General features: G+C 42.5%; 2 protein-coding genes across 4 annotated transcripts in view; both read left to right on the top strand.

Moving 5' to 3' along the window:
- Nucleotides 1-5,169, top strand: part of arhgef10 (Rho guanine nucleotide exchange factor (GEF) 10) — a 42,515-nt gene extending 37,346 nt beyond the window's left edge. For all 3 annotated transcript variants that reach the window (XM_072366144.1, XM_072366143.1, XM_072366145.1), the window contains 2 exons: nucleotides 2,794-2,916; nucleotides 3,478-5,169. In XM_072366144.1, coding sequence (XP_072222245.1) covers nucleotides 2,794-2,916; nucleotides 3,478-3,983 — 629 coding nt within the window. In that variant the 3' untranslated portion in view covers nucleotides 3,984-5,169. The remainder of the gene's footprint in view (nucleotides 1-2,793; nucleotides 2,917-3,477) is intronic.
- A 1,126-nt stretch (nucleotides 5,170-6,295) lies between these two features.
- Nucleotides 6,296-10,909, top strand: LOC140270509 (kelch repeat and BTB domain-containing protein 11). Its single transcript, XM_072365679.1, has 2 exons — nucleotides 6,296-6,852; nucleotides 7,412-10,909. The coding sequence occupies exon 2, from the start codon at nucleotides 7,493-7,495 to the stop codon at nucleotides 9,416-9,418; it is 1,926 nt and encodes a 641-aa protein (XP_072221780.1). The 5' UTR covers nucleotides 6,296-6,852; nucleotides 7,412-7,492; the 3' UTR covers nucleotides 9,419-10,909.
- The last annotated feature ends 2,610 nt before the right edge of the window (nucleotides 10,910-13,519 follow it).

Here is a 13,519-nt window from a genome sequence, read left to right as displayed (position 1 = left end):
CATTTAGACCTCACTTCCTCTGATAACAACACTGGAAATCTGGACTGTCATTGAGCGAGGGAACTCCCAAGTTTTCACTCTGTTTTAACCACCAGCGAGGTTGTGCTGTTCTGCCGTGTGCACGAAGTCGTCCTGTCTGCCACTTTTTGTCAGCTGCTGTCATCTTCCACTGCAGTGTTGATCACTACTGGCTGCAGCTCTGGAACAGTGTGGGACTAGAAATGTGCCATTGCTGCACAAACTCTGATGAAATCAGATCTGCCAGACAAACTGCTTGGAGATGAGGCACTGCCTGGAGTTAATGTGTTAGAAGCAAACAGCGTCTTTCATCTGCATTTCTGTGCCCGATTACAGATGCACAGTAAAAGGATCAGTGTATCAGAAGAAGGCAAGAAACTGAATATAACTGTAGGCAGATTTTCCAGGGAGTCCAGATTATTTTGGCTCATGTACACAGTCAGCCTCATGATTGATCCAGCTAACATTATTACCACAAGAGAAAGAGATAGGGGGTGTTGTCCTTGATGTGATTGCTACCGTCAGTGGTGCAGTGTTGAATGTATGAGTTGTTCTAGGTGGGGTAATCCCTCTCATGCTCAAGCACGTTGGAGCAATTCTGCCAACTCCCTTTTTTGCAGCCAGATTTTCCTTATCCAAGCAGCAAACTCGCAGATGGCTAATTTGCTGAAATAGCGATCAAAAGTTTCACTGAATCCCTTTTTAAATAAACAATGACAGCCTGTCCCCATCGGGACAAACACATCAGATGGTACCAAGAAATTCATGTTATGTACTAGTAAGGGGGTGCATAGCATAATGTATAAATGCATATTAAATATGAGTGAATCAGATCTAATAAACACAAAGTTGTATTCTAAAATTAAAGCAGACTGCACTGTGATGGTGTCTCAGAGGATGGTGGATGGCTGCTGGGGAGAGGGTCCGCTTTTGTCTGCTGCTCTGTGACCTAAATATGCAGCCATGCGTAGCCTAATGGTAGACAAACATCAGGGGGTTAGTAAATAATACCTTTGGTTCTTTGTTTGCGCGCCACCATTGTTGCACACCTCCCAAAATCTATCACACACATTTTTGGTGAATGAACATGCAGAGCCATAGAGATATACGTGTAGCAGTGAGTGGATGGGAGGGAGCTGCTAAAGTAAGGAGCTGCAGTGTAAAATATCTCTGAGGGATACATGTGATCATTTTACTGTCTGAAATACACAGATACTTTCAGACTCCATGTTTCATGGAATAAATTTACAATTTACAGTACTGTCAAGACATTTGCTTCTTCCCTTTGAGCTCAGTTTTAGTCGTGCTTTTCATTTACTGCCACTGCCAAGTGTAAATCTCAGTTTGTCCAGCAGTTTGGTATATGATCAAATACCTGAAAACCACATTAGCTTTACAGCAGAAGAAATATAGGAAGAAGGTCTGGCTTGCTGCCACAGCGACTGACACAGCAATTACTCACAATGTGCTGACCTAAGGTATTTCTAGACTGACTGACTGGCCGATACAGTGTATTTTTGTAATGTTGGGAATTTACTCCTCCATCCTGCTGTTGAGTGTCAGGCCCAAGTACAGATAAAAGAGGTCCAGCGGTGTAGGATAAAGGCCAGAGGCAGGCTGTGTTGACGTTCTATGAGGGTTTATTTTAGTTCACCCACTGGGTGGGGAACTCCAAATATTATGAAAGGAGGAAGTTGAGCAAGGCCCCCGACCAGGAGCCTGTGTGTTTCTCCTAACTCTGGGCCCTCATTAGAAGCACATGTGGGCAAAACTTGGTGTTAAACTGTACCCGCCTGCCTATCTGGCAGGATTCTGGGAAGTATGACAGCAAGACGTGTGTATGTGTGTGCCCCATGGACGGGGTCAACTCTGTTGAGGGGGGGTCAGACAGATAGACTGGCAGTAATTTTTCCCAAAGCCCAAGAGGATTACTTTGAGGGAGGAAATTCAAGTCAAGCTGTTACAGCAGTAATGACTCATGGCAGTCTCGCCTCCCACATAGCAGGCCCGAGAAGACTGTTTTTGCAAAACCGTAGATTCTTATTACAATCAGAAAAAATGTGATTGAAAAAAATTTGGCTAGATACCAAGTGATGCATATGTAATTCATGACAAAGCCCCCAAGTGGGGATGGTCTGTGCTGTATTCCAAATTCCACCTAATCAGTCTCTTAACTCAGCCTGTCAGCAGGCCTGACTTTATTGCCGTCCTTGCTGAAAGGTGTTGTTAACTTAACAATCCCCGCTTTTACAGTCTTAAGAAGCTTCAGTGGTTTTTCTGAACAAGAGAGACAGAAAACGTACGGGTCAGATTGTCCTGTTGTGATTGCCATAAGTTTTCTGAATAGAGGCCGAGCTGCTTCTTTAATTACAGCATCACGCTTCATTCATCCTGTTGCATAACACTTTTGTGTTTGTTTGTTTGACTCAAAGCCTACCATAATGGTGCGTTTTTCTTTGTTCAGATGCTTGAAAAGGTCTGCTTTTATCCTAGCTCTTCTTCACGTTGCCCTGGAGACAAACAAGCTTTGAACATCACGGCTGCAGAAATGCCACCACGCACTAAAACAATACACCTCCCTCCCTCCTGCGCGCTGCACTGTATTCAAGGCTGGTGAAGGGACCCATTAGCTGTGCACTTCTCTAATTTTCCAGGAGACCTTTTGTGTGGGAGAATGTGTTTGCCAAGCTCAATCTCTTTATATGCAAATATCAACAGATATTCTCTAGAAAGCAGTTTAAGACCAAAATGATGTTGTGTTTTTTGCTTTTGCAGGGAACCAGAGAGTTTCAGTGAGCAGTCTGCTGGTTTGCCACGGTCTGCTGCTGGTAGGGACCAACCTGGGAGTGACTGTGGCTCTGTCTGTACCCAGACTGCAGGGCATCCCCAAAGTAACAGGTACTGAAACATAGCTTTATTGGCTATTTGACAACACTCATCACAATTTCCCAGACTAAGGAGATGTGTTCACGCGGCTTTTTGTGTCCAGCTGTACCTCTGGTCAAATTCAAAAGTGTTTCTGTCATAAAAAAAAGAAGCAGCAAAACAAGGTGTGAAAGGCTCTAAATAAGAAATGTTTGACACTTTTGCATCGACTCTTTACTCTTGCGTCAGCACCAAGACCGTCATTACCCACCAGATCTGGATCCCTGCAAATTATTCTTCTTCCCCAAAGTTAAATTTGAGGGTTAATTATTTTTGACACAGTGAAGGAGATTCGTTTAAAGCTTTAAAACTGGCAACTGCAAGTGGTCAGAACACGACTTCCAAGGAGCATTCCTGGCATGGCAAGAGCACTGGGAGCTGTTCATTACTACACAACGTCGCTGCTTCACTGGTTAACAGTCAAATTTAAATCCGGAATAGTTTGATTAGATTTTTGCTGATATGCAATATATTTAATGACTTGAACACAGAGCATGTAAAATGTTTTGGATTAATGCTTTTGCCTTTTCATAGGTCGGGGCATGGTGTCATTACATGCACACAATGGACCTGTCAAGTTCCTCACCATGGCTGCTCCGGTGTGTAACCGCTCCTCTGGTCTGCCGTCCTCCCCTCCTTCTTCTGCGCTCCAGTCCTCAGAGTCACAGGATGTGGAGAGCGCCCAGCCTCCCTCAGATTCAACCCTGACTTCCCCTCAGGGACGAGGTGTGTGGTTAGGAGAGGCAGGCTGTACCACCATGGCCCTGCAGGACTCTATGTCCTCCTCATCCTGTGGCTCCCTCGCTCCTTCCCAGGGATCTTTGGAGCACGGACCAGAAGACGGGGCACTTTATGACATGCTTCATGACCCAGCCCATCAACAGAGGGGCCGCCGCTCAAGCAAAGTGGATGTCAGCTCTCTGCTGGTGGTGTCTGGAGGGCTGGGCCATCGCAGGATCAACAAAAAGACCAAACAGTCTCGCCACGAGGACACTACCTCCACCATCATGATCTGGCAGATCCCGTTACTTAACATGTGACCCCAGTGCCACATCAGAGTGTTACTAAAAAAATCTTCTGCATAACTGCATAAGACTCTCATATTTTATCCTTTGCTTTTGTATTTTTCAGGTTAAACCTAAAAGTGCTGCATATAGCTCTCACAGGGAGGTCTGCTTCTATGTTTGAGAGTATGAGAAATCAATCAAAACAACTAAATGTCTTATTTAAACCAGAACTGCATCGATTTTCCCATGATGTTTGTAGCTTGAAAAAACAAAGGATCGCCAAAAACCACTCCAATCATGATGGGCGACAGAGCAAACAGCAGCTACAGACCAGTCAAGGATAAACTTTACTTTCTGAGGATATACTTCGAAAACACTGAGAGGTCTCTAATGTCATCTTCTGTTTGACGGTGTAACATGGCTAATATATGTAATCTCCAGTGTTTCTGCCTCACACTTTGACTGTATAGGACTACAGTATTGAAATAAGTGTTGAAGGGAAGTTAAGAAATTACTGTCCTACTTGGAAAGCATCCAAGGTAGCGACGGGGCTTTGAAACTGAGTTTCCTGTAAGGTTTGGGCTACAGTGAGTTTCAAACAGGGTTTAAACCATCTGTCAGAACCAGAGGGGCGAGAAGTCAAGATTAAATGTGCGTGAGTTTAGAGGTCAGAGAGAGGATCTGTTATTTGTAATCAGTTTACCTGGGACCCGTTTGTTGAATAATCCAGCTATTCTGTTAACCAAGGAGTGGGGAATAAAAAGGAAGTGAAACACTGTCGGCTGAATTAGTTTGAGGAGGCTTAAGGATATCCCTGGCTGGCCAGGTTTCCATTCATTAAGGGAAGAAGACTAGATGAGAGATTTTTTTTTTTTGCCCTAATGCATCATTATTTCTCATGTAAGCATATTAAAAAAGATAAAAAGATTGATACTTTTGTCACTCTTGTATGTACTTATGTATATTAACAAATCCATAAACACTGTTTTATTGAGCAAACTTGTGTACTTATTTGAGGTTCATTTTCAACTTTCAATCTCATGTGAGCATTTTTGAAACAAAACCCTCGTATTACATCATATAATCTATCTGAAGTTTTTGTCAGTTTTCAGTAGTCTTGTGGAAATTTATCAGCATTTTTGGCAAGATTTGGGCTGAGATTTTTGTAATGCAACTCTGAAGAAAAGTAGCAGAATTTGCAGATAAATGGTGGATTCGAGCTCTTTTCCTTTACTCACTCCAACCTTGTTCTCTGCTGTGATTGTGTGCAGCAATCAGTACATGCCAGGACTAGCAATGTGCCAGAGGCGCTGCAGGAACTGAGCCTGATACAGCTCTTCCGGGATTTCTGCTACTGTCGAACGGAGTGGGTCAAGACTCTCCTCTCTTGCGACGCCCACATCCACTGTTTCGCAACCATGTTTCACTACACTATCAGATTTAAGAAACGCACCGGGTGATTTCAGGTTGGAGTCGTTCCCCCACGCCACAGTCCACTGCATCCTGAACTGATCTCAAATATTACCTGATCAGATGTTTTTTGTTAGCCTCTTATAGGTTGAGTTAAACCTAAGCTGATATTTAACTCCAGTAACTGAATACTGGTTTGTCTTTTTAACTATTTGCAGAGATCAGTCAGTAACAGTTATCAGTTTGTCTGACAGTTCTGTGACTTAGTTGTTTTCCTTCCAACCCTAAGGTTTCCATGGCAATCTGTGTGTGTGTATCGGTCCACTGCAAGTCTTTTTTTCTCTCAGTGTCTGACAGTAAAGCTTCTTTGCTGCATGCCCTCTAATCTCACAGGGCTGTTAGTTGTGTGATGCCCTTGCGTGGGCTCCTCTCTATTTTTATATCTGGAGGCCTGTTGTTAAGACGCATCGTCTCCATGGAGCAAAGGTTATTATGAGTCTGTTTTTTTTTTTTTTTTTTAACTGCTGCTGCTACTCTGTGACGTTGTTCCTTTGAATGTGCCTCACGTTGTTTTTGAGTAACACACAGATGTGCTTTTATTCATTTCAATATGAATGTTTTTATCACACAGCCAATGCTGTTTTTTGGCTTCATCTCACACTGGAGTAGAAAGTGTGACTCACTGAGGTGACATCATTAGTTTTAGGTAGTTTAATACAGAATCCGTTTTCTATATGTCTGGTGTTTAATTGTTCTTTTATTATTTTACATGTTGACTAAATAAAATGGCTCTAACATAAAATAGCATAAATGTGTGTTAGCAGAGTAGGAGATGGGAGCTCTGACATTTTAAATCCCCTGACTCCCCTCACTCATCGTGGTACCCATGACGGAGATGATGCGTGAAGGAATGTCGCATCTCTGGGATGCGGCCAGTGCGCGCTCAACAAATGGAGCCTCGCGCTGTTAAGTGTAGGGTTAATGCCGTCTGAAGTGGGCGTGGTTTAGATCAATAATAACCGCCTCACTCTTGTCAACTGCAAAAAAAGAAAGAAAAAGAAAACGAACAAAAAAAAATCACCGTCCAAACAGACCCGAGTGCAACATCGCTGCACTTCGCTGCGGTTTCCCGCAGAAAAAAACACGCTGGATGTGCGGAGCAACCCTCAACACTTGGAGGAAATTATACGGTGAAGGCTGATCTGGAGGAGGTGCGACCTGAAATGACTGAGTGATCGCCTGTCCGCCTTGCCATTACTACGGGAACTCTGGCTGATTTCATATCGGGAGCAGAGAGCACAGCAAATCGTCAGACGATAGATATGTAGGCAAACTGTGAACGGATGGGATGAACCGTCTGAAGAAGTAAACTCATTCAGGGGAGCGCAGGCTGGCTGGATCTTCAGGACTGTCTTACGTAACTGAGCTTTGTGGACGGACTGGCAAAGAAACCGTTGGTGCCGACCTGTTTAATCACCGCGAGGAAACGCAGGTAGGTCACACTGTATTGTTAATGGACATGCATCCATGTTCTGGATTCAAATATAGTTCCTAATAGCCTAAGATTTCTCTAGTCCTTAATGGCTCAAATGAATGGGCTGTTTTCTCGTCGTTTTATTGACGTTACCGTAAAACGGGTTCGAGGTTTTTGATGTAATCACAAAATGTCCTGTGCCCATTATATTTGAGGGTAATTCCTCCACCAAAGCAAAGCTATTTGCGCATGCGTTGTGATTGTGTCCAGATTACCCCATAGAAAGGACAGGCAGGGTGATTATTGCAGTAGGTCAGACAGTTTGCAGCCACTGGAGGCTGCGTGTTGGGATTGCCTCTGTTCCCTTGTTAAGCTGCAGATGTTGCTGTAACAACACACTACAGGAGTGTATTATGATGCACAGTTGGAGACGGCAGCACATTTTTATTCCACCCAGATTTGAGGATTTCCAAGATGTTTGTTATTAGAGAAATGGCGCCTCTTAGAGAATGAAGAAGTCTTTGCAACCATGTTTCCCTCCTTGGTTAAATTCCCTCCTTGTTTCCCTCCCATGTAGGTGCAGAGAGTCACAGGTTTGTCTGTTCACTCAGCATGATCAGTGAGGACGCCATCTCCCATCGCCAGTGAGCACAGTGAGATGAACGAGGGCCACAGGCTGGGAGGAGGGGCCATCACTGTGGAGGCTGATGCCTTCCTCCCCACAGTGAACCCTGACCTGGTCACACTTACTGACAAAAACAGAAATGTATGTCCAGGTTTTGTCCAGGGATTCCTACAGGATGAACAGGATTTCAGCTCTCCTCCAGTCTTTGAGCGGGAATACCTTTTGGATGGAAGACTGATGGAGAATAACCACATCATTGATAATCAGAAAGGTAACAGCTCATACATCCCGAGAGCTGATCAGTTTCACCTTTCTGGTGATAAGAAAGGTTCAGATGACTCTCCTCGTGCTGACTCTGCTTTGTCCAATCATATTGCTGGCCAGCAGCAAAATTGCGCAAGCAGTAAAATCCACAATGGAGCCAGAATGAAAGTGTCTTTCGGTGCGGATTCCTCCATATGCTTGCCAAGCCAAGCCAAACAGGAAACTGATTGGTCAGTTCTTAAATCAAACACTGAACACAGTGACAGCAGCCTGCAAGCTGAGAACGTACAGCCTAAAACAGAGCCTGATTTAGTCATCGAAGTAGGCGGACAGACCATCAACGTTCACAAGTCTGTTCTGGCAGAGAAGAGTGACTACTTCAAAGCACGGCTGTCACGCAACATCTTAAAAGTGAAGGGTGTAAGTTACAAGACTTTGTCTACACTGATAGACTATGTTTACACTTCTAAGATTAGTGTTAGCAAGGACAATGTTGTGGATGTCATCACGGGGGCTAAAATCCTACAGATCCCCTGTGCCGTTCAGGCAGCCATGGACTCCATGTCTGAGCAAGTCACTGCAGAAAACTGCTACGAGATTCTGAACATCGCCAAGAAGCAACGACTCAGTGAACTGAAGGAGACGGCGTATGGATTCATGAGCGACAACTTCCTCCAGATCTTCAAAGACCCTGCAGTCTACGGGCGTCTGACTGGGTCTGAGAGAGATCTGATCCTGAAGAAGAGGATGGAGGGGAGGAAGACTCTGATGGTTGCAGAGATAAACGATGTGTTTGATCGAGTTGGAAGCCGCCCACCGAGTCGCTGTGGCAGCCGACCACAGAGTCCCTTATCTGTTGGGTCTTTGGAGGAGAACCATATGATTTACTACTTTAATGAGGCAGAAAATGACTGGCGACCTTTGACTGTAATGCCAGAGGACATAAACACTAAAGGGTGCGGAATCTGCACCATGTACAACTACCTGTTTGTGGCGGGGGGAATAAAAGGCTACGGGGACAAGGGAAAGGTGTCAGACAAGGTCTTCTATTACAATCCCATAACCAACCGCTGGGCCGAGGTCAGACCTCTGAACCAGGGCCGTGCCCAGCTAAAGCTTGTCTCTATGGATGGCTACCTGTACGCCATTGGAGGAGAATGTTTGTTTACAGTGGAAAAATATGACCCTCGAATGGACCGCTGGACAACAGTGGCCCCATTGCCCAAGGGAGCCTTTGCAGTGGCCCATGAAGCAACCACCTGCAGCGGAGAACTCTACGTTTCAGGAGGTTCTCTATTCTACCGCCTCCTTAAGTATGACACCAAGAGGGACGAGTGGCAGGAGTGCCCCTACAACAACAGCAGGAAGAAGTCAACCGACATGGTGGCGCTGAAGAGCTTCATCTACCGCTTTGACGTGAACCGTGAGCAGGGAATCACCGTCTTCAAGTACAACACCATTGTAAAAATGTGGCACGACTGTGCATCGCAGAGGCTCGGGAGTCATTTGCCCTTCAGGTGTGCTGTTATTGGGAACTGCATCTACTGTGTGAATAAAAGCCAGACTCTTCAGTTTGTGGTGGAGGAGGACAACGCCTTCTTTGTCGAGGAGACGCTGAGGGCGCCTATGGAGGCCAAGGGCGTTCTTTTTCCTTTTGTTCTCAGTTTGCCTGATAAGTCTGAAAAACTTAAATAGTGTGTATGTGTGTGTGTGTGTGTGTGTGTGTATGTATGGTTCAGAATAACACAACAATCATGGTTAAGCAAAACTGCAATAAAAAGACCTTGTGTACACTCTTAAATGTCAGCTTTTTATCTTAGTGTCTCATTTCCTGCTTGCAATGGAATGTGTGTATTTGCATGGCTATTTAATGCATCTACAGCCTTAAAAAAGAAAAAACCCTTTTCAATGTTAAACAAATGAAATAGTATGTGTATGTGACTGTAGACAATGACATGATGAAAGTGATAATTTTTTTGTGTTCACTTTTGTTTGGTGCACTTTTTGTAGTTACAGGTAGAATAGAAAATATTTACAACCTATTAACTAGCTGAGTGGTAACAAAAACAAGTTTTTTTTGTTGAAAGTTGTATGTGGAAACAGTGGGATCAGTTTTGGTGAGCTTTATGCTGCACAGGCTCTATGCAAGTGAGTTGGAAAACGCAGGCAGGTCTGTTGTAATGCTTTGTTATTTAGTACTGTGAGTGGAAACTGACTGATTTGCTCTGTGTTGCTTTTCACACTAAACTACACAAATATTCTCCGTAAGGCAGTGAAGGAGCCGTTGCCCTCATAATAATTAAAGAGGCCTTTTCAGTTGAGCTAAAACTTCCCGTTTTTGCAACACAAGTAAAGAAATAACACATTATGATTAGAAAAATACACAAATTACATTTTACATGAACAACATGGTGTTAGAGTGCACGCTAACAGGTTAACAGATCCTACATTAAGCATAATTGCCAAAGATAACTATTCAGTCAAGCTGTATCTAAACTGTACTAACTGCAATCCTTTGTGTGTTCAATTGTTTACACAAAGACATTTCCACCACAAATAAAATCTAAAGCAATAGCCATTTTTTTTTGTCAGAGGAGAAATCTCATGCTGGCTACTAACTTATTTTCTCATGACATAGAAAGATGCTCCTCTAACCCTCCTCCCACTGTCTGTCTTTTCCCAGCTGATCACCTGACATCAAGCCTTCCAGGTCAAAGGTTGAATCAAACATAACACTGCTACAGCTCAGTCAGTCCATTGCCTTCCTTGGCTCCACAAACAAAGATATTCTTGTCTTATGACATTAATAAGCCATATTCTTCTTGCATCAGTGCACATTAATACAATTTTTCCTCTAAAATTTCTTTTACATAATTTTTCTGCTGCTGCAATAACCCAGTCGGAGTAATGCTGATACATGCTTGAAACAGAATGCTTTTGATAATTTTTGTAGTGGTGTTGATCTGATTCTGGCCTAATGGATGTGGTTTTGATATTTTGCTGGCTGACATCTGTATTTTTGTGAGCTTTTTGTATGGATTTTGACTGTTTTGGATCTGCTGCTGTGATGGATGGTAAAGTGATACAGTGCAAGACAATGGCGTCCTGTTCACGGTATTTGGAGTGAGCTATCAAACAAGCTGATGGATAATGTATATTAGTCAAAACAAAGTGCTACAAATAAAATATTTTATGTCTAAAAAAATTATCTGTTTCTTTTATCTTGCTTGCTTTCTTTTTTATCTACTGTTGGTAGGAAAGAGTGCTCCTTCCTTTTGGCTAATCTGACCTTGAACAACACTGACACCTAGTGGACATTAACTGTAACGGCATCGCCTCTGCATTAGCGTGCAACCCTTAAAACCGATAATACATTTATATCAACTGCTATTCATTATTGGCAATCATTAATCACTGTTTCAAAGTTTATCTGAAAATCAACTCTATGTAACTTTCACCTTTGTTTGTAATAATGATTTCAAGTGCTGTTAGATCATTATTCAGAGTTTAAATGATGTGATACTGCATCAAATATTCATGATCGTAAGATGGATATCACGTTCTATAGTATGTTATAACTAGTAAGTATAACTATTGAATCTGACAATGTGTCACGCAAAATTAACATTAGATTTTCCCAAATTATGACCTTATTGAATGGTGGTAGAATATTTGTCATAATTTGAGCCATTATATGAGCCATGAGTCCTTTATCATAAGTCATTAAAGATGAATATATATTTTAATATACATTAGTCCTCCAAATTAGTACACATAATGATGAGTCTGTACAAATTCTTCAATCCTCTTATTTAATTTTTTATTTAAGGTAATAACGTTTGAGAAGAAATGAGAAATGCAACTTTAATGCAATTCTAAATCTATATGACTGGCAGTGCTTTTATCCAGCAATGTAGGAGGTATCACTTACAGTAAAGCACTTCACAAAGCAGTGATAAAAAAAATGAAAGAAGACAGATACGACCAAGTTCCATCCAGCCATTTTCTGTTGCTCATCTGGTTGTAGGAGCAACAGTTTGATCAGATTACCAGAGCTCCCTGTCCAGCCACTTCTTCCAGCTCCTCCGGGGTGCAATGAGAAGTCTTCAGTCAGTTGAAAGATCTCTGCTGAGTTCTGGTTCTACCCCAGGGTCTCTATCTGGCATATTTTGGCAGAATAAAGAATAGTGTGAATATCAGACAAACAGCAACAAAATAAGTGAAGCCACAGGTAACAGGAAAATAATTCCAAATTAGAAATAATAATTCAACCCTGTGTGAAATAAAAACATAATGCAGTGAATTGGAAATTATTCAAGCTCTGTGTATTTTTTTTTAAACTATATAAAGGGAAACTATCAGATATGAAACTGACAAATGTATTTATCTTTTTTCATTTGAATCTTTTTTGGAAATTATGGGCTTATTTTGAACTTCACAGCAGTGACATGCAGCAGCCACCAATGAACAAGCAGGCAGCTCTTTATTTCCTCTGTTGCTGACAGGGCTAAACCACTTCCAGCAAACAGGGGTGTTTCTAATTTAAATCATTAATGCTATAAAATTCTAATGTTTCTTGCAAACAGAACCATTAACAAAATACCTAATCATAAAAAGTTTATGTACAAAAGCGGGCCACAAGCCTAAAACCCTTTTTGTAACACCTAAAACGAGAACAGTCACACACACACACACACACACTTATCCCATTGGCCTCTCCTGGAAGCTTTAAGTGGTGTCCATACACCTGGGGAAGCTTTTGCCCATATACGCAAGAGGAGGACACAAGAAAAGACTGGTGTGTAAAGCAAACATTCACTCTGTCTCACCAAACCATGACTGATTTACATCCTGCCAGTAACACCTGTTTCCTTCACAAGCAGCCACCACTAAATGAATGCAGCAGCTGTGTGACGTCTGGTGGATAGAACTTCATAAAGAGTGTTAAAATGTTAAATATTTAATCAATAGTTTGAGACATTTCGTGTGCAAATGCTTACCTTTGTGCAAATCAGTGCATACTTTTAAAGTGCAACATAATAGCTGAGGTGCAAATTGCTATTAGTATTTATGTCCATTTTTCACATAACTAAATGCTCCTCCATTACAATCTACTTTATCAAACTCAGGGTCATGAGGAGCCGGAGCCCATTCCAGCTTCCGCTGGGGTAGACCTCGGACTGGTCAGCTGTCCTTCACAGGGCCCGGTTCACATTCCCTCCTCGGGTCAGTTTATAATCCGCAATTACCCTAACATGCATGCTTTTGTTTGAACAGTTTGACGAAGCCAGAGTACACAGACAACCCGCGCACACATGGGAGAACACACAATGCTACAAGCAAAGGCTCCAGCAGAGAGTCAAACCAGGAACGATGTCCACCACACCACCGTGTTGCCCTCAAAAGATCATTTGTTGAGTCATGAAATGAAAACACCTGGTGGAACATCTGGTTGATTAGATATGCTCACAACAGGTCAGTGACATGATTGTGTATGAAAAGATCACCCTGGAGGCTGAGTCTTGGATGGGAGCGACTCATGACTTTCAAAGACCACGTTTGCCAATTGTTCAATAATTTAAACTTAAATTTGTTAACTTAAAATTGCAAAGAATTCTTGTATTTTATCAGCTACGGTACATAATATCATGCAAGATTCAGAGCAAGGGACTAGTTGTACGTCAGTGTTGAATGGTTTTGATCTTCAGGTCCTCAAGCGGCTCTGCATCAAAACCAGATGCACTTCTGTAGTGAAAATCATGCTGTGTGTAAGTTGCATACCTTTGGAGGAATCAT

Source organism: Leuresthes tenuis, unplaced genomic scaffold (assembly GCF_036924035.1).
Source record: "Leuresthes tenuis unplaced genomic scaffold, fLeuTen1.0.hap1 SCAF_15, whole genome shotgun sequence".
Lineage (NCBI taxonomy): Eukaryota > Metazoa > Chordata > Actinopteri > Atheriniformes > Atherinopsidae > Leuresthes > Leuresthes tenuis.
The sequence above is the reverse complement of the archived record's forward strand: the minus strand, read 5'-3'. Positions and strand labels throughout refer to the sequence as shown.

Bases quoted from the DNA above. Each gene is read 5' to 3' on its own strand.
- LOC140270509 (XM_072365679.1), top strand. From the start codon at position 7,493: ATGAACGAGGGCCACAGGCTGGGAGGAGGGGCCATCACTGTGGAGGCT.